Raw genomic sequence first — 25,571 nt, 5'->3', positions numbered from 1 at the left:
GATATGATTTTATCGAGTTGGTCTGGAGGCGCCCCAAAGAGAAAAATTATTACAGTTGAGCAAGTTACTTCTATATACAACAATAGCCATTCTAGCATACGCGATTCTCAGTAATACAAAAGATGCATCCAAAACATCTAGAATGAAACGTTGAAGACTGTCCAACATCATTTGTGTTGTGTTTTTATCTTGTAATTTGGTTGGCACCAATTCCATTTTTTTTTTTTTTTTTTTTGGTAAAAGCACCAATTCCACTTTAAAACATGAAAAATGCTGCTCATAGACTAGAAGCATGGAATTCTATGTAAGAATTTCACCCCTAGATTTTGAATAATTAGAAAGGGGAAGTATGGCCATAATCCGGATAAGGAGGGCATTCCAATAACTTTATCAACCCATCTAATTAAAACCTCTATAATTTATGGATAATGTTAGATTGTGAGCAATTTTTATATCAAAGATCGAAGATGGCTTTACAAAAGCAACGCTGAAGATAGACATGGCTTTGGCGTCATATCATGTAGGCCGACTCAACTCTCACGTGCCAGATGCTTGAGCCGGCACCTTGAGCCATAGGTCTCTCACATCATGGCACGAAAACTACGCGTCTAATCCCGTGTACACATCGACACACCCACAAATATTATAGTGGCCAATTCGGACGTGTCAACACTTCCCCACCACCCAAGGTAGACACCAAAAGATCACATTACATCAAGTGGAAAGCTTCTCGCTAGCTCTAGAGCCAAGTGCTTCCACTCCATTGGGTCTCCACTAAACGCTAAAAGGAAATGCAGAGCATATCCTTATCCCATGACTGGGATGTCTCTCTCTCCCTTCTTTCTAATGGAAGACTTGGTTTGTTACTTTGTCATCATGCATGGGGCAGCATGTATACGTGGGTTAGCTGGAGCCCGAGGATAAGGGGAGTCGTACGCGTTATTGGAGTGCCCTCCATCGGCGGGCATGGCGTCACCCCCCACGCTGCATGCAACCACACAAGCTCTTGGACTGGACCACGAGAGAGTGGGACCCGAGGACTTGTGTCCTTCATCCACGTGTCCGTCTCACCTTGAGCGGTTCCACCGACATCCACGTGTCCATTTCATGCATATATGATGGACTGTATGCTCTTCGTTTCCACGAAAAGGATGGACCCAGGGTTCGGGTTGCATCTTCGGTGCAAAAGAATGATTTTTCTTCTTTTACGGTATGAACCGTTAGATCGTAATTTGTACAAATCATGAAACAAACATCGTGCTTTGGAAAGCTTTGGAAATACCATCCAACGGTTCAGGCTGTGAAAGAGATCAATCATTCTTTCGCCCCAAAGATACAATCCATACAACAAGCGTTGATGGAAAAATGGGCTAAGCTCATGCATTCAAAGCTCCTCTTCAAACAAAAATCTATCTGTGACCACTTTTACTGTATGGTGACCCCTAGATCCAGACTTTAGCGGTAGTAATTTGGCTATCTGATTAACTGTTTAGCCTGTATCTTGTTTCCCTTCTATCCCTTAAATGCGAAACATGTTAACCCACTATGATATACTAAGAAGTAAAAAAAGTACAATCTTTATATTGCAAGTCTAATTCTTGACCATTTCCAAATTATGTAGCTAATAATTTATTCCGGATGATAATAACAACACCTAAGCTTTTAATTTATAGAAAATGAAAAATGCTTCAAATACCCATCCTAGATGAGCAAATGATCATGTAACATGAGGTTCCCTATATAGCTTATATACCATAATGTTACCATTCCCCTCCTATCAGCATTGTAAATGAAAAAAAAAAAAAAAAAAAGGAGAAACTTATGCTTTAGCAGTACAATAGTTAGTATGGTATTTCTTTGTCAGTTGGTGCTTAACAAATGAAAGAGGCTGTTAAATAGGAAAATTTATATATACCATGTTATGAATCACACCAAAGGGCACAAAAAAATAAAAATGATTCAAAATATTTTTTCTGTAAAGTATTGACCTAGGTCCATTTGAATCGGTGACTAAAGATGGTAGGAAGAATCGTCGGCAATTAAAGATCGAGGAAAGATACCCAAATACGTAAGATAACCTTTTAGTCAAATGTTAATACTACTGCAATTTTCATAAATTAATTCAGATATTACCCATATAAGTAACTAAATTGGGAATAAGCTTCTTAATAAATATGAAAAATACAGATATACAACAAAAAAAATTGTTAAAGATAGTGCTGAAGTAACATATAGAAGTGTTAGACCCGATAGCTTACAACTCTATTTCAAATAATACATAGATAAATAATAATAAATTTATTACATATTAATCATGTAACTACTTGGTGTGAGATTTATGTCACTGCAACACTTCTTTAATTTTAAAGTAAGTTCGATGTGGATTGATCATTCTCTGGCAATCAGTAAGTACGAAATAAGCCAAAGTTACAAGTGCATGTCTTTGCCTTTTTCATGGAGAATAATAGCCGCCTCAATTGAAGGGAATGAGATGAGTTATTACCATTCAAAGTGCGATCAAATCAGGACAAAGCACTTCCATTGCACCAACCGGTTAAAACCAAAAACAATTCCATCCCCATCAAGGTGCTCAGTAGTAGGTGGGTGCACAAACTAGTTTCGGTACAAAAGAGACAAAGTTGGTGCCACCCCATTCATATTTCACAATCTCATGCTCCTTCCATTGGAGCCCTTGCTGTTGCTTTCACTCCATTAATCTCCATTTAATTTATATGTGGCTCAAACCATCTTTACACCACCACTAAAGAGGAGAAAGCCTCCCTTTCCCCTCTCATCAAACCAATGGTCACTCGGATCCCCCACCATCTGGTTCGGCTCTCTTGACCTCTTCCCCTGCACCCTCCACCTTGACATGTTGAATGATGAAAGACCTCACACCGGAGAAGAAGACCCCACCGCCCCCCCCGATGAGATCGAAATCCGAGACATCCACGCACTGACGCCGTCGTCCCAGCCGTCGTCGAGCCGCGGGCGGAGGAGGGAGTCGTGGGAGGCGAGCAGCCACCGCTCGTCGACGCTCTCCGTGGGGAGCGACGCCCTCGGCGAGCACTTCTCGACTATGAGCAGAGAGTTCAACGCCATGGTCGTCGCCGGATCCACCATGCAGAACGACAGCAGCACGAGCAACGGCAGCCATGAGACGCCGAACCTCGTGAGGATCGGAGAGGAGGAGCTCGAGGAGACGAACCCCCTCGCGATCGTCCCCGATCACAACCCCATCCCTTCCCCCCGCCGTGCACCACCGCCGGCCGACTCCCCCGCCCCCTGGAGGAGGTCTCGGTGCACCGGGTGAAGAAGGAGGAGGTCGAGTCCAAGATATCGGCGTGGCAGACCGCCGAGATCGCCAAGGTAAACAACCGGTTGAAGCGAGAGGACGTGGTCCTCAATGGATGGGAAAGCGAGCAGGTCGAGAAGGCCACGGCATGGTTGAAGAAAGTAGAGGTAATTAATATATAAAATCTAATTGGATATATATAATTCCTGAATAAATTATTGATGAGATGATCGTTATATAGAGGAAGTTGGATGAGGAGAGAGCCAAGGCGATCGAGAAGATGCAGAACGACGTGGCGAGGGCGCACCGCAAGGCGGAGGAGAAGAGGGCGTCGGCGGAGGCGAAGAGGGGAACGAAGGTGGCGAAGGTTTTGGAATTGGCTAATTTGATGAGGGCTGTGGGTAGGGCCCCTTCCAAGCGCTCCTTCTTCTAGCTATGCTTTCGCTCCCTCCCCCTGTTTCACGTTTTGTTATTTCAACAAATACTTTAGGGTTTGATGTGCTGTAAGTTAAACAAGCCTTGGAACCTTTCAGTTTTAGTGAGTTCTGCTGTGATTTGAATGAAGTCTTACTGAAAAGAGGCAGAATCTATTGCAAGGGTGAAGGCCAAGTTTGCTGTAGATTAATTAGTATGTATGTTTGATAATCAATTAATGTGTTGCCTGGCATTTTTCCTTGTATCGATTTGTCTATCAATAAGTTTGGCTCTTTTCTTTTTTATTTTTTTGTGAGTACGGAGCTAATAATCTTATCTTCTATATTTGTTGACGTTATGATAAGTATGGCATCTGTTATCTTTTGAGAAGCTAAAAATATGGCTCACCTAATGCGTGCTCGGCCAAGGGAGATGGAAGTATGGTCCATTGTCTCCCCTATTGCAATTGAAAAGGGCAATTTGGGGATGATCAGATGCTAATATTAAGAGAAATTGGATGACAAGGTTGTCGAGTACTTCGATTTGCTGTAGGATGCTTAAGAGTGGTGGTGTTGGCCAGGAAATGTTGGGGAGATGCACAGAGGAAGTATGGAGATTAAAGACATAGCCCCACCATGTTTCTGGTTATAAAGGTCAGGAGAAGCGCAAGGTAGTACAGTAGTTGAGGAAAGAAACACGCCATGTGAGCCCAATAATGCTCGATTCCCCAATCCACGATCATTGTATGGCCCAATTGCCTGTTGGCATCAGGCGAGTGGGCCAGGATTAAGTTGGTGTGGTACGTGTTGGTGCTTGGTTGACTGGTTGATTTAGTTAGTCCTGGTGGAGCCAGGAGAGTGGGAGGCTGGCATAGAGTCGTACCCTATGGCCATACACTGCAGGCCCCAATCCAAATAATTCATAAGTCTTGTTATACAAACCATATCATGATCAACACCTCTAATAGCATTTCACCTCGAAAACTTCGTAGTTCTGGAGGATTCAGACCAATGGCCTGCTCTAAAAAGTATTCTACTTAGTTAACTAATGTCTAAGAAGTACTACTGCACTTGGTTAACTAATATCTGATGGGGTTTAAGCGTGCCGCCGGTAAAAGAGTGAAGCTTAATTATTTACATGCATCACATTAGAGCACTCTATGATATGTAGAAGAAACACCATATATTTGGAGATACTACCCAAGCATCAATGCGTGTGCTGTCTAATTCTTGCTTTATGCGTTCTATTGACATATTAAAATGATAATGGAGAACAACATTGTTGAGCTAACCACGACGTGCGTGAGTTTGTGTTCTAATCAAGCATCTTGTATTGCTACAACTTTTATACATCTTGCCGACTCCATGGGCAAGAAACTAATTAAGCCACGCAATGAGTTTTAACTACTTACGGTATCACTGATGTGATATTGGCTAAATTATACTAGCTGTTAATTAATTTAACAGCAGTAAATTTATCGTCCATAAATATGTTCAATTCATATGGCAGGTACTCAAAATACATTTGCATTGTGACCCCTCGGCAAACATTACACTTGGCAAACATGTCGAGGCAACATCACATTCACAAATCGTCTGGCAAATCTGAGTTGCTATGACTTTCCAAACCTGGCATTATTGGACTTAGTCCTGATCTCATGTTTCATACATATATTGCCCAAAACCTTTTCACTTAATTTATTGCTTTATTTTTTCTTTCTCGGTGCACATGAAGAATAATGCCCCAAAATAACGAACCAAGACAACTACATTCAAAGAAAATGAAACACCTCAACCCCATGCCAGTGAACCAAATGCAAGACTCCATTCAACTGGAAAATTAATGCCATGCAACTCTGCCTCATTTGCCAACCAGTATGTCAGTTTGAGTATTGAAACGGCATTAAAGGCTATCTCTTGATACTCCCTACGCAAGTGGTAATTATCTGTCGCTACAACATTCCACATGCGCCATTGGGCCCCCACAGTACTGCAACACAGGAATGGGCCCACGATCCCTGGCGTTGCATTGTGGGTCGGCGGACGTGAAGAATAGGAAGAGGATTCGAGGAACATGCTCTTTGCAACTGTCACAAACAATCCATGCTCTCCACACCTTAGTCTAACCATATTAAGTCATTGGCTTGACTGCAAGCTATAAAATTTTCAAGTGAAGGACCTTGTTAAGCTCACAATAACCAATCTCCATTGATTGATTGCCATAAATTCTTGGGACATGATCACATGCTCGACCCATCACTCGAAGGTGGGCTTCCATGTTTGTTTTATCCGAAAGCCAATTTGACTCTCTCCTGTGGTTGGTTGACTTTAACTACTATTTTATCTGAAGTTACATGGCTAGGTTTGCATTTCCATATGAAAGATAGGCAATAAAATTTAAATTGGGATCCTCTTTAGACTTCAGCCCATGATTAAATTGGATCGATCAGATTTCTCCATGCGTTCTCATTGTATATTCCAACACCAAATCAATCATCGATCAAGTTTTCCGCATCAAGTGGTTATACTTTGCAAATCACTTGTTCGATCGTCGATTATTACGTGACTAGGGATGAAGAATCGATGACATTATGCTCCGTGCCACCATCCGCATTCACAATAATGCAATCACAACCTCAATTCTCGCTTGTTATGACCGGGGATTACGACCAGAGAGATAGGGCCCTTGGTCCTCGTGACAAATGGATGCGGTGCATCTAATGTTTAGGGCCCGGCTGACGCCAAAACGGCTTGCTTTTAAAGGGTGCGAGGTTAGGGGGTGCGCCGGTTTAGGCGTTTTGCAAGGCCCGACGCGCGCCGGGGGAGTCGAGAACTGAGCAAAGCGGTAGAAGATGACGAAGTCGGGAACGGAGCGAAAGAGGGTCCGGCGAGCCCCGGTCGGCGGCATCGCGGAGACCCCCCCCAAGGTTCCCCTTTCGTCTCCCTCGCTCGCTCCCTTGTTCGAAATTTTCTAGGGTTTCTGTCTTCGATCGCGTTCTTGGCCCCCTCTCCGAGGAGGGCATAAATTGATGCCTTTTGTGTTGGATCCATGGTTGATGTTGCATTTTGGGAGGGATTATCTTTGCCGGGGGATCGAGTCGCGGGTTTTCGAGAGTTCTCCGTTTTTGATCTCGTTTTTGATATCTTCTTGTGGAATTTCCGTGAATTAGTTTTTTTTCCAATTTTCTAGGGTTCCGCCCTTCATCGTGTTCTCAGCCTTCTCTCTATATCCGAGGAGGGCCTAAATTGATGCCCTCCGCATTCGATCCATGATTTCTGTCGAATTTGTGAGGCACTCGGACTCTCCTTGCCGGTGATCGAGTCGCGGGTTATCGAGAGTTTATCTTTTCTCGGTTCCATTTTTGCTCATTTTTTAGATGTTCTCGTTGAAGGTCCACGATTATTTTTTTCTTCAATTTTTTTTCTCGATTTTTGAAATTCCTTTTTTTTCCCGTGAATGGTTGGGACAATAAGCAGTTGTTCTAACGTAGAAGGATTATCCTTTTTTTTTTTTTTTCTGAAAAGAAATTATTTGTTTTTCTTGGTTTACGTTTGAAACGTCTATCCTTTTTCTTCTTTGTTTTTCTTGAAAATGGTGGTCTTGTTAGAATTTGTGGTATATGATCCTTCTTTTCCTGTGAGATATCTATTCTGTGATTCTTCTTGTATTGTTGACTGAGAAACATACTGCCCATGGACTTTTCATTCTACGCGTGTCTTAATTGATTGTGTGCTGTACTGTTGGAAGTTCAGGCATAAGCTTTTTTGGTTTAACTATCCAAAGATGTTTCATGTCATTGAGCTGGAATGCACTGACATATTAAATTCTCCATTTTTAGAACTTAGGTACTTGATGTGACTGGTAGTGACTGATAGTTGTTGTAACTGATATCTTGTATGTGTCTGCGTCATTTTACCAATTATGAGGAAATTATGATGATCAGCTTATCCTACTCATTGAAATTATAATGAGTCCAAAATGCTGCTTGTTCCAAGGGGTGAGTGGGTGAGCTCGGGAATAGATGTCCGGTTTGTTTGATAGCAAGTTGTCCGCAGGCAGTATTTGATCTTGCCTCATGGAAAATGACTATGTAGTGGAACATATTTAGGTGGTCTTTTAACTGTCTTTCTTTTGTCATTAAGATATCAAAACTGGTTCTCCTTGAAATCTCGAGATTATTTAGAGTTAGAGAAGTTGCTTTGTTTATTTAATCAAGTAATCAATTTCTGATTCATTTAAGTTGTTGAGGGATTCGGGTGCTGTATGAAGGGCTAATGTATGGGAACTTGCATAACTAAAAATGTGACATGTTATTTGTTATTGATGGATATCTAACATATGGACTCATGTTCATAGGATGTGACTAGTTTAATGCTGGCTTCCACCTACTGCAATCCTCCTCCTTTATCTGGGCTTGGGACCAGCTATGTAGAAAAGGCTTAGTCGAGTTGAGTTGAGTTTTGAAAATCTAACATGTAAACTTTTGTTGAGATATAAGCTCTAAGAGAGTCAATTTTCCAATCAAATTTGTTTCTGCAGGTTTCTTGGATTTCAGAGTTTCAGTTTAGACTTCAAAGTTCAAGGAATGTTTTGTTCTACTCTGTTCCGTGATAGTCAATTTTGAAGAAAATGATTTTCCAAATGCTGGTGCTTCTTTCAGCAAATCCACTTGACTTGTTAGTATTGGATTGAGATTTTCCTCTCATTTTTAAATGCGATTTAAAGATGAAGTGAGTTTTATAATATTCATCTCCAATACATGTGCACAATAAAGTAGCGCCACATTGCTATTGCAATATTGATTGCTGGTTTGTTCTATAGTTTTGATTTGTTGCCTCTCAATTTAATATTTTATGTTTGTTTCTTTTTTTTTTTTTCAGAAATCCTTAGAGATCCATTGTATTAGTTTCACGAGCTGCCATATTAATGGCATGCCATGATTGGATTAAGGCTCTAGTATTTGCAGTTCTACCTCTTTATATCTAACAAGCAATAACATATAGACCCATTTGAACATGATGTAATATGCTGCAACACTGTTGTGAATAAATAAGCAAAACTGGAGTCAGTTAATTTTGGTGTTTATTTTTTCTTTCACCTTTTTAAAAGTACTTAGATTTTTACTTTGTGAAGTTTAGAATGATATGTGGCTTTTGCGAATCCTTAATCATTCTTCTTTCTTTTCTTTGTTTTTTAATCTTTTATTTTATATGATTGCTTAATTTCCATAGCATAGCATATGCATTATGCCTAGGTTGGAACATAAGGAGTCAATGTTTAGGAAAGCATCCAGCTACATGAATAATTCATGTTATATTGTTGCAAGGTGTAGCTTGAAATCTATGAATTCATCTAGATGGATGTTTATCCTCACATGAAAGTATTTATTCCATCAAACTAAAGGTTTCACCATGTCAATCAATCTTTGAGCAGGCTTCATCGCTAATTTTGAGTTAACAAGTGCGGAAAGTATTTATTCCATCAATCCAAAGGTTTCACCATGTCAATCAATCTTTGAGTAGGCCTCGTCGCTAATTTTGAGTTCATAAGTGCTCAGAGTTTCAATGCTTGTTCTTGTTGTAAATAGCTTCTCTAATTCAGTAGTTCCTTTGGGAATGTTGGGGTTATATTTCATGAATGTTGCACCTTCATTGGCTAAAGCAGTATGTGAGCTAGGGTTTGATGCTCCAGCTATTTGTATGAATATGTTTCTGGGGTCCTGTATTTATGCTGAGGGTGGAAGAGTTGGTGGGAATTTTTATGGCACTCTTGAGTTACTTATTTCAAGTGTTAGGCAAATGCTCCATGTATACCATCTTGGTTTCACTTTGCTCTATTTCGGTTTACTCCTTCATTCTGCATTCTTTCTCTTAATATCATTAATCAATCAATACCATGAGAAAAGCAATATCCATGAGGTTTTGATATGTTTCTACATAATATTTGCAGAAGTCAGCTACAAAAAAAGATGTGTTTCAGTTGTTTGCTGAGAAGGTTAGAGATAACAAGCAACTTGAGTCCAGGTGGGCTATTTTGCGAGAAACAAGGTTCGAGTATTTTAGAGGGAAGGATTTCGCTGTTTTCTTGAGAAATCATTCAGAAGTTAAGGAAATTTTAGGATCAGATAAAGACCTAGAGGCAGAGGATATTACTAATATATTACTACAGAAAAACCTCATTGTAAGATGTGACGTGTGGTGAAAACTGTTAGGCCTGGGAAGAAAAAGTTATCATCATGGCCTGCTCATTTGGAGATTCATCCTGTAAGTGCCTCTTCCTCCGTAGGAGGGATATATGAGAAATCTGTTTAAGTTAATTTTACATTTTTATACTTTTGTTTTTTGTGAGAATATATCTGAAGCAATTTGAATATTTGATATACGGTTGACTAGGACAAGAGAGTCCATTTGATGTAAAACTTCGATATAATGTTAGATGTATGTGTCTATCATGAACCTACATGGTAGTAATGCAATCTCATTTTGTCCTGCCTTTCATTTAAAGAATATGCTGCTTTTGTGTTTTATATTTTGTTAAGTACATATAAAAATCTTACTAAATACTTTTGTGATCTTATCAGTGTAGACTTTTTTTTCTTTCTACTTATGTTAATAACTATGAAAAATAAGTTCATAGTCTATTCAAGCAGCATCACTTATGTGAGTGACCATTTGCATGATGGATCTTCAAAATAAGAAAAGATTTGTAGAGAAGAAGAAGCCATATGAACTGAAGAATCAGTGCTCTATCTAAATGGAGCTGTTGTACTTGCAATCCCATTATAAAGTCTCTTTTGCATGGACTATCCTAATAGCTTGCTCTAAGGTTGTAATTGGATTCTTTTGGATACTTAAAAGCCTCTGAGATTCAAAATTGGGATATTTAAATGGAAAGAGATGGATGTGACAGACACAGACACAGACACACACAGAGAGAGAGAGAGAGAGAGAGATGGTGTGACATCATAGAAGTTCTCGCTGCAGATCTTAGTTTGAAAAATGAGTTGGGGAGGGGTGTGTTTTCACACAATAAAAGGAGGTTCATATAATTAAGTTAGCTCAGCTCAGGTGAGGTGGCTCTATACCAAGATGATAGGAGGCTAGATACAAACACAAATGACAAAGACAACAATTAGGTTGATAATTTTCTTTTGAATCATGATATTGGGAAATGAAGAGAACCCATGAAAATAAGATGCACATAAAGGAGATCAAAATGTTGAGCTAGATTTTTGTATAAATACATTTGCAAGATTGGATCATGCTGGTAGGAGTCCAGTTGTTAGGTTAAATTAGTGGGTCACTCCCTGCGATTGATCATTAGGTTCAGACTGTAAGTGATATATCAAATCCATGCCTTGCATCTTCATTTAATGCCAGCATAAACAGGACACTCCATTTGTTGGGTTCTTAGCTGCATTGAAGTCTTGCAAATGCCAAGATTTCTAGAATTCTGTAGTCTTAATGTGCCTCGGAACACGGTCGTGATGCTATTCAATGAATTCTGTACCTTTGTGCCATTTGTGTCCTTTTTTTTTTCCTCTTAGTTGTAGCCTGTTTAAAAAGAAATTACTGCTAATCAATTACACTATGTTCTTAATTTATTTCTATTGTACTTACGAGACATAGCCATCCTGGGATCAGAAGTAGCAGCAATTTGGGCCTTAATGCTACTTAGTGACTGTCTTACTTTTATCTCATTGTTAACGATCACCATGTTCATTTTCATGATGACTTACTGGCATCTTACAGTTTGAGCTGATTAGTAGTTATAGAGCAAATTTGGTGCTATTGCTTCCCTTTTGATTTGATAAGAAATAATGAACCTTTAAATAGAAAGATGCCCTATATCTGAAAATGTTGGTGGATGCTCGTAATTTGAAACTTCAACCAATTCCATCTTTTCGAGCTGTATTTCCTGACTTATGATTTTATATGAAATGTTGAAACTTCCAAATAGAAAATGTCAGACATTCACTTTATATTGGAAAATGCCATTTACTTTTGATCTTAAACAACACCATCTGTTCAGTATTATGTGTGTATGTCTGCATATGTGTGCATGCATGCACATAAACCATTTGAGTCCTGTCCCAAAGTGCTTTAAAATAAACATAATGCAATGAGCTGTCTATATAGGTCAGTAAGTTGATCAGTGTAGTTTGCGTGCATTCTATGTATCTTTATAGGCATGCTGTCCGGTCTGTATGGTTCTTAACCAAAGTGAAAAACCATTCATTTTGTGATCACTCAATGCATCACGAATAAGTTTCCTAAACATTTGAAATTCTGTTTGTTGGAACTTTTGATGTTGTCTATCATGATAAACAGTGTAGCCTGTTGATGTGGATGGCGTCAACTTGTTATTTGACTGCAGGGCATGATCAGGTGCCTTCTGAGTATTGCATAAAACACACATAAATACATATATTTAGATTTTTATGTGTTGGAATAGGCTAGAGTTCTTGTGAACTTTGCTCATATATCCAGTTGTTGTTAGAATAAAACAGTTCTTACATTACACATTGATTTGCTATTAAGATCATGAAATTATGTCCTTGATTTTTTTCCCTTCCCTGACCTTGTGCAGGAGCAAGTTTTCTCAGAAAATGATGCTTTTTTTGCATGGACATTTATGAAAAGACAGACACTATGGCAGACAATTATTTCCTTCCTTTGGCCTCTGGTGGCATTAGCAGTGTGCCTGTTTCCTGTTTATCCTTATCGATGCAAGATAGTTGTTCTCTATTCATGTGCTGGTGCTCTACTACTTTTAGTAAGCCTGATTTTATGTAAGTCTCATTTGTCAGAAGATTTTAATCATTTAGTCAATTTCGTAATAGTAAATTTTATTAAACATGTATATTGCGATATGAAATGTAAATGGAGAATTAAAAAATCAGGAACCATAATGATAAAAAGGGCTCTTTTACTACCTCATACAATCTATATGTTTTCCTTGCCTGTGTTGTTATTGCAACCTTGTTGTTCTTGAAAATCTTTCCTCAAGTGAAAAAAGAAGTTTTTAAAAAAAAGGAGAACTTTGCTGTTTGACCTATTTCATACTGGTGTCTGCAATATATGCAGCTTCCAACATAACATTTGAATCCATATCCAGATTAGGTGGAATATTCTTTCCAGTGAAATCAAGAGAATCACATATAATCTCAATCACCATTTCATGGATCTTATATTACAATATTCATGGATTTATTTATTCATAAAGTGAATGCATCTGAAGCTGATATTGGTAGTTCAGCTTTTGTATCGTTGTGTAAGGTTGGAGACCAGCTTCAAGAATATAGAACCTGCAGGATACAATAAGATTATTTAAGTTGGATATCTTTAAGGGAAACACAGTATTTGTTGAGATTACATGCCTTCATCATATCATGCTCATCTGCATGGCATATACATGGACTAAAAACTTTGGATTGCACAGTGCATTGACATCACTGGTAGGTGATGCATGCTTTATTTATGTTATCTCCAAATATTAGTATTTATAATATGGTATTAGTATGATATGCAGAAACACTAAAATATCACTTAACACTTAAATCTTCAATATCAGGAACAACTGGAGATACATTTAAAATTTATGACCTTATCTCTAAAAGAATTTTTAGTTCTGACCTATTGTTGCATGATAAAGTTTGGTTTAGACCATCGTTGGAGCAGGGCTATGAAGACTTTGTTCTTGTAATAAGCTCAGTGAACTGCACTAAATTATGCTTGGCTTTACCACATTTAACCTTCGCAAACAGTGACCCCCCCCCCCCCCCACCTCTCAAAGACCAGCCTTTCAATGTTAGACCAAACGAAAGTAGAACCCTCAGCAAGTTGCTTGCAGCTTATGAAGTCTATTGACTGCAGCTTTATAAAGGCATGCTGAATGGCTTTATCTGGAAGCTTTCTGGGGATCCTTTTGCTGTGTCAGAGCTAATTTTTCTTTTCGTTATCTTTTTTTTTTTTTTTTTTCTTTTGTCCTTCGAAACTATTTGCTATCTCTTTATATGAAATAAGTATGCCATTTCTTGAAGTGAGTTGGTATTCTTGAGTTCTGGAGACGGTAGGCCAAAATAACATAATTCTAGGCTTCTCTCTCATATTCCTTTGATGTCATTCTTTGCTTTACAGTTAGAGCTGCAGTCTTTGGAGCTCTATATGTCCTCCTTGGAAAGCGTATCTGGTTTTTCCCCAATATCAATGCTGAGGAAACGACATTTAGAGAGTTGATCCAGTTTTGGCCTCAGAAAGATGAAGGGGAGCCGCCAAAATGGACATCACGGCTTACTTATGCTGTTGCTGCTGTGCTGATCATAGTTTTGCTTCGGCGCCATGCACCTGATGAGGCTGCTAGAGCCAGGTGGGTTTTGAATTTCAATGGACCTAAATAAAGATGTTCTCCTTGCGCTAATCTTGAATAATCTACAGAAAAAGCTATTCTAGAGAAATGCATGTTTGTGTATTCCATTAATTTACATGCATCATGGACCTGTAACTCTAACAAGCTTTATTTCCCATTTGCAGGTATCAAAAGAAGGTTTCAAACATTATTGATGATGTCCTTGAGTGGTCCCCAACTTTGGCATTATCAGGGATGATGGACAGACAACAGCCTGTCGTTAATGCAACAGAGACTAAACATCCTACAGATGGAAGTAGATCATCTGCAGAAGAAGAGCCATATGTTGATATGAATAGGGAAGCTAACTCAGATGGAGTTGATGATGAAAGTACTTTTGATGATGAGGCTGATCATTCTAAACATGATAGCTGAACGGAGAGATTCTACCCTATTGCCTCATTGTTGTCTTTGTTTATTTGATTTTAGAATCGTGTTGACCATTAGAACTTAAAAGTCCACTCTTCCCCCCTTTGATTGGTAAGATGGTTATTTGCGCTACCAACATTGACAGATTAGAGCATCGAGATGCTGGGCGATGCTACATATCACTGCGTTGGCCGGTTGTATTCCGTGCTTTGCTGGAGAAAGTGAGACATGGTTTGAACCTTCCTATAAAAGAAGACACTGGTTTCAGATCTCTGTCCATATTTTCCGGGGGTAACCAAACAGCCTGCTGATTGAGGCTCTGTGCTCTTCAAGGAACGCCTTATTTTGTTTGCGACTCCATCGGCGGATCTCATAGTTTCATGCATAAAATTGGTGCTGCATCTGTACTTCCATAACAAACATATCATGGCGGTAGTTGGCAGTGTGGAATATTTAGAAGATACAGTTTATAAGGTTTCCCTGCGGACTTGTTTGATAAGTAGTTTCGAGTCCATTTTTAGGTGCGGCATGAACACTTTAATAACTGTTGATGGAGTATAGCTGCAGCTTCATAGAAAATGGTATTTTGGCGGTCTTAGAAGCTCTTTTTACGCTTTGTACGGCACTGTCGTCCCATCGCTCCGGAATAGGGTGTAGAATCTCCTTCCAGGCAAATAACCGTGTTGGTCAAGATGGCCGTTATCGGTTCTTGTTCCGGAATATAGCCTATATTCCCAGGCCGGCGCTGCGTATCTGCGTGACTTTTCTTCCCTTTTCTTTTTGTTGGCTACAATATCTGCGTAATTTCCTGTGCTCAGATCTAGGATTTTATGAGTCACAACATACTTATATGCGGTGTCCTTGTCCGCCCGTGAACTCGTCCATTTTATATAGAGGAAGATAAAAGAAAACAGCGAGAAAAAAATGCACTCCCTTGCAGCTCCTATGGCCTTGTCCGGACTGAAAAAACTGCCCTGGAAAGTTGACAGGTAAGGAGGCCTGGACGCATTACGTGATAGAACTTAAAGATTTGCACACACCATGTGACTGCTTTTTTGGTGTGTCATATGTGCACGATGCCAGCTCCGTAATGAAGTGAAAAACTAAGAAATCTCAAAACTCACTTTTTTGGTTATAGTTTTTATCTAATGCATGTATAATGTGTACACATTCCCTACACATCCAAGATGGCAAGCCTATTCGGTGGCTCAGCAGTACAAGGTCAGGATCTTTGCTCGGATGTTGCAGACCACAGCCGGTGCAATAGCTGGGGTTCCCAGTCAGCAAATGAACCCTGTACAATGTCTGTGATTCAATGTTTGTTTTGATATGATGAAGGCTCAAGCAAGTCGCTAATAATCAATAGTTGTAAACATATCGAGATAGAAAATCTCTGCCAAATTGTTTGCCTCTCGTTCTTCTTTATATCGTCTATTTTGTGCTTGATGATGATTTTGGACAATCTACTTCACACCAAACAGTCATCCATAGATAATATGCTTGTATCTGGTTTCATGCCAACATTTGACACAAGGAACTAGAAAGAAGAGATGGCATGTTTTCTTCGAAAGATTGGAAAGTATGCTTGAGACCGGATGGTCTTCCTTTTTAAGCAAGATTTGGTAGTGAAAGGATGAAATTTCAAATGTTAGCTGCTCGATTAGAAAAGAACAACAGGCAAAGGACTTCCATGTAAATAAGGAGACAACGGCTCTTCTATTCCAATTCTTATATATGTGGTTGTCAACCAGGACTGCCAACTGAGTTTGTAGGGTTTCATAGCTGAGCCACCTTGATAAAGTTCAGATAGCATGGTTGGTTCTGTAAGATGCGGATTAAACATGTCAGTACGGTAGTCCTTTCGAGCACTGGAAGCCAATTATTTTTGTTGGAAATAGTTCGGTGGATGGCAGGGTCAGGACTGATTTCTCCAGATGAAGATTGGAATTCCTGCTGATATCTTGGTCCTTGACATAGATATAACTGTGAATAGCTGCACCATAATAAATTAAACCTTCATGCTATTTATGCACACGCTTGGTTAAAATCTAGCAGGAATCAAAGTTAAAGGAGTAATTAAAAATGCCTGTAAATTGTGAAACATACGTTCGGTTTATCAAGTGGGGAACATTGCTTAAACAAGTTTTATCACTAGATGACTTCAAAGAGCAAGAAATTATGGTAATCCAGAGATGCAACAAAAGTAATTTTACCTTTTCTTTAATTTGGTACTAGGATGGAATCAAATGGAAGGATTTTGATAAAATTCCCCCAGAGGCTACATATCTAGATTTAGTGTTTTAATGCACATTCATCATCGCTTTCCACTAAACTATCTTTAGAGCAATTCATTCTTTGCACCTAGGCAAAATCAACCCATGTGGCAGGATACCTTAAAATATCTGGATTATAAATCTATTTTTATTTTTTGGATAATAGAGAGTGAAGACATTCGCTACAAACATACAAAGATAATGCTAGAAGCGTTTGCATTAAGGAATTGAGCGAGACGCGGAGGAAAGCCCTCTTACCATTGAGCCCATTATGCCACATTTAGCGAGGCCGTGGCGACACTATTGTGGTTAACCCAATTCTGTTTTGTCACATAACACACTTTAGTGAGATGAGCCGTCATTTTCTACATTAATTTAGCTTAAAAAATAAGACAGTTGCTTGTTAATAGCTAGAGCTGACATGAAATGAGTTTTTTTTTTCTTTTTCTTGAAAAGACTTGATAATACTGATGGCATATATTTTCTACACGACTAATCAAGCTTACATCAAACTAAGCCAACAATAGCTGCTGTAGGATATTTTTTGCATCATTTTTTTCCCTAGAAACTCTTTTGTTGGTTAGTCTCATTATAATAAACATATTTGAGCCCAATTTTCTCTTTTTGTTATTCTCTATCAGTTATTCTAGAAAATCCTGTGCAAACTTGACATGCGTGTGATGGTTTTTTTGAATACTTAGGGGGCGTTTTGCTGGTTCAGTCTAGATCTTCATTAAGATATCAATAGTGCGTTAGTTTCGGTTGACTTTTTTGGTTGAAAAGTCCATAACTGTTTGCTTAAAAAAGGACATTAACTTCTATTTAGATTTGGAAATCTTAACTTATGTGAAAATATTGGAATTGATCCTGTTGAGCTAAGATTCCACGTAAACTTTGGCACAAGCAACCAGCAACGCTCATTGTGATAGACAGCTACACCTGCCAACTTTCTACTCCAAAACATTAAAAAGAAATGATGGCAACATGCTGAGAATTGTATATAAAGTCCGACCGTGCTGCGTGGTTTCTGACCACCCTTTCCGTAAACCAAAAAAATAAAAAATAAATATGCTGCATGTTTTTTATTAGAAAATTAACAAATTTTAATCCCTCGATAACACGTCGACTTCCAATTTTTAATCCCCTGACAATAGGTTGACTCAATAACTTCCAGTCTTCCAAGCAAATATTGAAACATATTCAAAATAAAAATCTTGGAATATTGCAATTGCGAGAAGTCTTCATGAAAAAAAAAAAAAAACAAAGGGAATTGCCAGTGCTGCACTATTGCATGGGGGGAATCTGTATGGCTGCACTATTGCACGGGGGGAATCTGTATGGTCTTGGATCGCACAAACATGTGCCCCTTTTTACGTCTAAGCTTTTGGTTTTGCCTAACATTTGTCTTGAATCCCAATTGGCATCCAACTTGTAAACTAATTAAATTTTTCCAGCAACAAAGTTGTTAGGAGATGGATCAGCAATATATATTAGCTTTAACACATCTAATTAAATTGCAATCTAATGTGGAGAAACAGATATTATCCAAGGAACCTACCCGATAATGGTGCTTAACACATCAAGACAGGAACTTAGTTTCAATCTGAGATGAAGCATCCGAGCCACAATCACATGTTGTACTGGCTAGTCTCCATCATGGCTTCATAGCCCATTGGACTTTCCAACCATGAGAAACAAATGATGTTTGTGCTCCATTGCCTAACAATTTCTTAGCTCCAAACCTACCCATTGGACTTCCTTATTCCAGGTTCCACTTGGAACCGGTCCACCAATGTCACATGTTTCAAGTGTTAGTGACTTGCCCAGAGATATTTGTTTTGCACCAGCTTTGTCTTCAAAAGTCTTCTAGGTTGCCACCTTCCTGTTTCTCGATTATTCTTTTTTCTAACACCAAGTTGAAGAGCTAGTAGGTGCCTCTCAACCTGCACCAACTCCTTTATTACATATTTTGACCATGCTGGCCCTTAATAAGAGACTCTCTCTGAGACAAAACTGTTCAAAGCGAAAGAATAATAATTGGCTTGACTTCGACCGTCAAACAAACCAGTGGTCCTATTCATGATGGGCTGGGGTCCACGGGGTTTATCTTATTCCTTGGATCTCGTACTCGTAGCCTGGACTTGCCTTTCCCTTCTCGCGAGGATTGCCGAGGCCTTCTATTCTTTCCCCAGGAAAGATAGAAAAAGATAGCTTTCGTGTGCCAGGTGGTTTACTGAAACAAAATAAGAGCACGTTTGGTTGGAAACGGCCGAACTCCGGAACGAGAATAAAAATAAATAATTACTCTTTTAACTATTTTGTTGGAGAAGTTTTATTTTTATTTCAATTCTAAAACAGAATGCAAATATATCTCAATTCTTCAAAACTCGATCTCTACATTCAAATTTTATTTCGATTTCAATTCTGATATCAATTTTGATCACAAACCAAACATAATAAAAAATTATAATTATTTTAATTTTTATTTTTATTTTTATTTTAATTTATTTTGATCCTAATTTCAATTATGATTTCAATCGACAATCAAACATACACTAAAAGCCATCGACTTTAACTACAAACACTTTCCTGCTTGTGATATGAGATTTTAGTATTTCTTTTTTCGTTCTTGTAGCCACGAAGGTTATCTATGGCTCCATCTCATTCTATCTATCCTCTCTTGGAGCAATAGACAATAGAATAAAAGGATCAGTGGAAGTTTATTAAGACATTAAAACTTAAAAGTGAGGCATATACAGCTCTGCAGAGCACAATCTCTCGGACCACATGAGGTTAATTAAGTTGATAATCTGGCTACTAATACTAAGAAACCTTAGGAATCTCCAAGTCATCTGATGAATATTCCAGAATTATTCCGACTTTGAGTTTAGACAGAAGATATATGACATTTCGGCTGTATAAGATATCTCTTGTTAGAAGCTTGGAGGAGGAAAGTTCATACTATTTGGGAAATGACTGGGTCTAAATACCATGGCAAAAAATATGGTTTGATGGATGTAACACATCATTTAATTAGGATGACAATGATTTGTATAGAGTTTTGGATCTAATCATCCAAGCTTAATAATTTCATTCTAGAATGAAATGAATGCACCTGGAATAATCTTATCCTTGATCCACATGGACTTGGTCAACCTAATAATTCCTCCATCCCTCACCCCAACTTGGCCTACGGTCCGCGAACTCAAGTCCTAATCAAGGACCACCCATCATTAATGCGGGACCATCAAAACTACACAAAAGATGGTTCCGTTCTGGAAGCCCATGATGGACGGTGACGGACGAATCAGAAGATTCGTAGGGCAGCGCAGGTTGGATGGTCCTCCCGTGAAAACAAGTGGTTTACCAGTAGCCGAAGTCGTTGCCGCGCCGGGTGGGAAACGTGAAACGCCTGTTGGGAATCGGAAGAAGAAGGAGGCTGCGGGAGAGTGGGAGAAGCTCCCTGTCTATAAAAATAGGTCCTTTTCTTTTTTTGGAATTAACTCCATAGGCCATACCATGGCATGAGAAATCCTTTTCTTTTGGATTTTTTTCTTCAATTTTTCTACTTATTCTTGGTTGTTTTGATCCTACAAGAGGGGCATTACAAAGAAGATTGGAGACTCGGAGGAGAAAGAGAGGAACAATGCTATTGTTAGCCGATTTCCTGAAGACCAGGCCCCTGTCCCTAATCCCGGAAACTCCTTTTTTCTATTTTTTGGGAATTTTTGGGGGCATTGTTCTTTGATTTTTAACTTGGAGATATATAGAAATCTCAGGATCCAGGGTTAGTTTCTCTTTTCCTTGTCCTTTTTTTTGTTGGTGAGTTCGGTGTTTTATTGTTAGTTTCTTTCTTCTTTTTTCCATTGCTGTTGTTCCTTCTTCTTCTTTTATGATTTTTTTGGTGAATATGTAGATGGGTATTGGTTGTTTTTTAAGGTGATGTTGGTTTCTAATATGGCTTGCAGTTGAAGTTTCGATAAAATTGTTTTCCATGGTTCTGTTTTAAATCTAAAACTGTGTTTTTGGAAGAAAGCTCTGACTTTAATTTGGATCTCATGTGCTGTATGTGTTGGCATGAAGTTTATATTCATTTTAATTCAATTGTTTTGTTTGGGTATATGGTAATAATCAGCCCTTTGTTAGCTTATTTATTATTTTATATAGGCTTCTAGCAATGAGTTTCATGTTCCTGTTTGTATTAATAAGAAGTTTCATGAGTAACATGTGCAAAATTTTGATTTTAGATTTTAAGTGGTATGATATTTTTCCTCATTTAATGGCCTAAATTTTCATTTGAAAAAGTAATTCCCTTGAAATGGTTCGTCTGGATTTTCAGTATTTTCCTCTCATTTCTATGTAAATTGTCTAAAGATGAAACCTTTGCTGAAATCAAATTGTACATTTGATGGGCGTTGTCTCTTGATATGAATTCTTTCTCTTGTTTTTCAGGTTACAAGGTTGAATTGGAGACAAGGGAACACCTCTTCATGGTAAGATGATTATTTTGAAACAGTAGTGTATATTTTTCCTAAGGCAAAATAATTTTGAATTCTAGATTAATGGAGTGTTCTTGGTTAACTGCCTGTCAATTTTTCTGGTTGGTTGGTTTTTGTGGTCGGAAATGTGGGCCTGAGAGTCTTGATCTATTTGAATTTTCATCAGGGGCAGGAGACGGATAATTTATACGATGTCCCACATGGACTTTTGCCTGCTGGATATGATTCAGAATCCAAAGGCTATCAGACTGTTATTGTCAATGACAAGATAGTAAGTGGCCCAGTAGCTCAACTTTGTTTTGCTTTTCTCTGATTTTATATTCAAGTAAGAGTACAGCTTTGTCAGATCTTAACAGTTGTTCATGTATGTGATGTTCAGTATGTGGTTGGAGGATCCAGTGATGGAGAAAATTTGTCAATGGATGTCAAAATTTTTGACAAGTCAATGGGAAAATGGTAGCTCCTTGGTCCATGCCTGAGCTCTTGCTGTTCTTCTTCTGAGGCTACAGTAAAATATCTAATTTTTGGTTGAACTGGCAGGTTGATTCCTATGATATTGGGTACAAAACCAATGCCATCTAAAGGCCACTCAGCTGTTCCTGTGAACAATGATCGGATTTTAATTCTCAAGGGGGATTGTTCTGCAGCTGACTGTTTCTGGTTTCTTGAGGTTTGACTGCTGCCAATTTCTCTTTAACTAGACATGCTTATGAATCATGTCATAGCCGTGGTTTTAAAAATGCTAGCCTTAAGGCTCTAAAAGATTACACCTTGAGGTGAGGCAGTAAAAAGAAAGTCAGGGCTTCTGCCTTGGGATCATTGACTCATGCTTACATTTACAAATTAAAGTATATTCTTGTAATGATTTTTAAAGCAAGGAAGATGTATGTGACTCTTTATTTCCTAGTATAATATCTCTTGAGGATTAAAGATAAAATTTAATTTCTAGTTTAAGTATTTATTCTGTTTGATGATTATGCTCTCAGGAAAGACGCAAACGTAGTTCATTTCCTTACCTCTATTGTCTCTGAAGTCTTAACATACTACCCTATGCGTGACACCTTAAGCTATTTGATCCTTAATGGAGGCTAGCAGTGCTTAGAAGCAACCCATGAATGATATGCCTATTTTTTTGAGGGTTATACTTGAGGCTTGTGCTTTAAACTGCCTCAAGACTTACACCTTGCATTTTTAAGATTGAAATGTTTTGCCTCCTCTTTTAAAATGCTGAATGTAGAGAATTTCAATTAATGCATGGATCTTCAATGGTTGCCCGGGGTATTAATTGGCTTTCCAGTAGTTAATCTAGTACATAACAGAATTCTTGATTGTCTGACTGCGGATCACTTCTCTAATGGTGTAATACTGAACATTATATTGTCATATATTTCCAAAATTCTGCTCTGAAAGACCAAAATCACTTCGTTGACAGCCTGAGAGCAACCGATGAGCATGACAAATGGAGGGTGTGGAAGGATTGGTTCTATAATTACCAATTTTGTGGCACAAATTTCATTTATTATGTATCTGGACTGTGAAGCGTATGCATGACCAGTCTTTTTAAATGCACCTTGGTACCACCCAGCAATGCCACCATCAAATATTGTTGAGTTCATTGAGTTCAAAATTCAAAAAATACCTGCATTAATTTACTTGCAGAGGAGGCTAGTGGCAAGTGCTTGCTGATAAGCTACTATTCCAACAATTAGAATATATCAATGATCTTAGGAAATATTTTATTGATTTTTTGGTTATTGCTGTCCTTTTTATTTTTAAGAACCTCCGTATGGATTATATGCTAGGTTGACACTCCATATGTAGAGAACAAGAGAAGTTACTTGGCACTGATGTGATTGCTTGGAGCAAGGGGGTTGCAGGTGATGGCTCAAAGCCTGTAGTCATTAGCGGTCCCTCTGGAGTAGGTAAAGGCACACTAATAGCAAAGCTTATGAAAGAATTTCCAACAACTTTTGGATTTTCTGTGAGTCACACAACCCGAGCCCCAAGAAACAAGGAGATAAATGGAGTTCACTACCACTTCACTGAACGGAGCATCATGGAGAAAGAGATCAGAGAGGGGAAATTCCTTGAATCAGCATTAGTTCATGGAAATCTTTATGGAACAAGTATTGAAGCAGTTGAAACAGTTACAGATGCTGGAAAGGTAAATTTAAATACTCTGCTTCTATTGGGCACAAACATGAAGAGGAGTGCTAGTGTGCCAGTTTAGTATCTCTAACTCAATTGCTTACATGTACAATTCCCCCCCCCCCCCCCCCCCGATTGTAGAGATGTATTCTTGATATTGACGTTCAAGGTGCTCGATCTGTGAGGTCTAGTTCTCTTGATGCATCATTTATTTTTATCTGCCCACCGTCATTTGAGGAGCTTGAGAAGCGTCTTCGTGCAAGGTATATAAATGCTTGATATTCTTTATGGATTATTTGCTTCTGCTGTTTGCTCACTGCTCTTTCCTTTGAACCTACTGAGTATCTCTGAATGCACTGATTCTGTTGTATGTAGGGGAACTGAGACTGAGGAACAGATCCAAAAAAGACTTAGAAATGCAAGAGAAGAATTTGATGAAGGAAAATCTCCGGGTCTCTTTGATCATATCTTGGTGAATGATGACCTTGAAACATGTTATGAGAATCTCAAGGTTTAATATTCTCTTAACATAACTATATGCAGTCTGTCCAGATTCTTTTAGCTCATAAAAGTTAGCCAGCTTCCAAGGTTTTTCTTTTCTGACAGAATACTTGTTCTTGCAGAAATTACTAGCTTTAAATGACAGAAATGATGCTAATTGCCAGCCAGGTGAGTGTAGTTCTTGATTTGGCTGTTATTTACTGTATTTGATCTTTCGAAATTTCCTACATTCGATCTTTTGGAGTCATGACAATTGATATGATCTCATAATGTTACAGCTGTGAAAAGTTTCAAAATTCCTATGAGTCACTCGATATCAAACAAAGATCAAAAAATTCTGATACACAGTGGAACTTCTGAACTGGGAAAAGAAAGCACTAGCTTGTAAGTGCTGTTGTGACTGGTTTCTGTGTTCTATGATTTCCATGTGGTCTAATTCCCTGTCTTTCTTGAGTAGATTTCTGCTTGATGTCTCCTCGCTTAAGGGAGGCGCTCCAGGCCAGACACGAGGACTCGGTATATATGCCATCAACTCATATGCAGAAGGACTAGATGAGATCAAACTACTTTGAAGTCCTCTTTGTTGGAGCCTGTCACTGAAGTTATGATTTTTGGAATGAATTATAGGTGACATGTATTTGTCTTGAAACCAATTGGCTTTCTAGTTCGGTTTAATGCATAGATGGGCACTTGGTTGCTACTGTACTTGTCAGAAAAATTTTGAGAGCTCGGTGATACATGTTTCTTTTGACATTCTTTATTTTGTAGCTGAAAACTAAATAAATCTAGTCTTATTATTTAGATATTCTCCTGGGGAATACTAGCAAACTTTTTGATTTTTTTTTTTTTTTACTGATGATAGAATGATGCCCACTATTGTGACAGTGAAAGATATGGAGACTAAGCAATATGTGTTTCTGTGCACATGCTCTAGTCTTATTATTCAAGTACGCTCCTTTGGTGAAATTAATTGCTGTGCTGATGATAACGTTATTTCTTTTTTATTTGCCAAGTACATGGCTTCAAAGCTTTGTTGGAACCCTACTCCAAGCAGAACGATGTCACTGGCTTGTCTTTGCTGTATCTTCATTGTACCAAACTATGTTACAACAAGCCTTGGATTTTCTTAGGTGTGTCACATCTGTTCTGCAATGATAATTGACTCAATCGATCATCGATGATATTTTCAGTTCTTTTGTTCTCATAAATGTTTAATTGATAAATTATTTTGTAATTCTATTTGCCAGAAGTTTGCTTTATTAGATGCAACTATCAAATCAATTGGATACTCCATGAGGTTTGTCATTGAACTATTTGTCCGGATGCTAAGAAAGTGAAGCAAATGAAAACGTTGGGTGTAATTATGTGAATCTAAGCATGACCAACTTTTTATTTTTCTTTATTTCTTCCAGATGTACCCCAAATTAAGTGCACTTGATAGAGGCATAGAGCTGATAGCATATTGCCCAAATGTGGACAACCACGATGGCCTTTATTGGAATATATTCTGAACCTCCATTGGCTTGATGTCCTCGCACTTGGCAAGATTGGTGGATTTTCTCCATCCCTACTTGCCTTTCTGGCTTCATGTTTTCGTGATTTGGGAGCAATCTTGGAATCTATGGCTGCTTTCCTTTGTCGAAGTTTCTTTGTTGCATTATTATC

The 25,571-nt window shown here is 38.5% G+C and overlaps 3 protein-coding genes across 3 annotated transcripts; all 3 read left to right on the top strand.

Annotated features, from left to right (window-relative positions):
• The first annotated feature begins 2,688 nt into the window (after positions 1–2,688).
• LOC105056564 (remorin 4.1) lies at positions 2,689–3,974 on the top strand. The gene is given in 3 exon segments (XM_010938794.4): positions 2,689–3,284; positions 3,287–3,462; positions 3,537–3,974. Coding segments are annotated over 3 exon segments (780 nt in total). The 5' UTR covers positions 2,689–2,872; the 3' UTR covers positions 3,729–3,974.
• Positions 3,975–6,442: 2,468 nt separating this feature from the next.
• Positions 6,443–14,754, top strand: LOC105056556 (uncharacterized). The gene is given in 6 exon segments (XM_010938781.4): positions 6,443–6,635; positions 9,659–9,899; positions 9,902–9,972; positions 12,299–12,500; positions 13,849–14,077; positions 14,242–14,754. Coding segments are annotated over 6 exon segments (1,068 nt in total). The 5' UTR covers positions 6,443–6,560; the 3' UTR covers positions 14,492–14,754.
• Positions 14,755–20,366: 5,612 nt separating this feature from the next.
• Positions 20,367–24,711, top strand: LOC105056539 (guanylate kinase 1). The gene is given in 12 exon segments (XM_010938771.4): positions 20,367–20,545; positions 21,211–21,251; positions 21,424–21,528; positions 21,637–21,713; positions 21,798–21,927; positions 23,060–23,072; positions 23,075–23,421; positions 23,547–23,668; positions 23,781–23,916; positions 24,029–24,074; positions 24,185–24,290; positions 24,364–24,711. Coding segments are annotated over 11 exon segments (1,200 nt in total). The 5' UTR covers positions 20,367–20,545; positions 21,211–21,248; the 3' UTR covers positions 24,479–24,711.
• Positions 24,712–25,571: the final 860 nt, after the last annotated feature.

The sequence above is a fragment of the Elaeis guineensis genome, chromosome 2 (genome assembly GCF_000442705.2).
Source record: "Elaeis guineensis isolate ETL-2024a chromosome 2, EG11, whole genome shotgun sequence".
NCBI classification, from domain to species: Eukaryota; Viridiplantae; Streptophyta; class Magnoliopsida; order Arecales; family Arecaceae; genus Elaeis; species Elaeis guineensis.
This window is presented reverse-complemented; position numbering and strand designations above follow the sequence as displayed.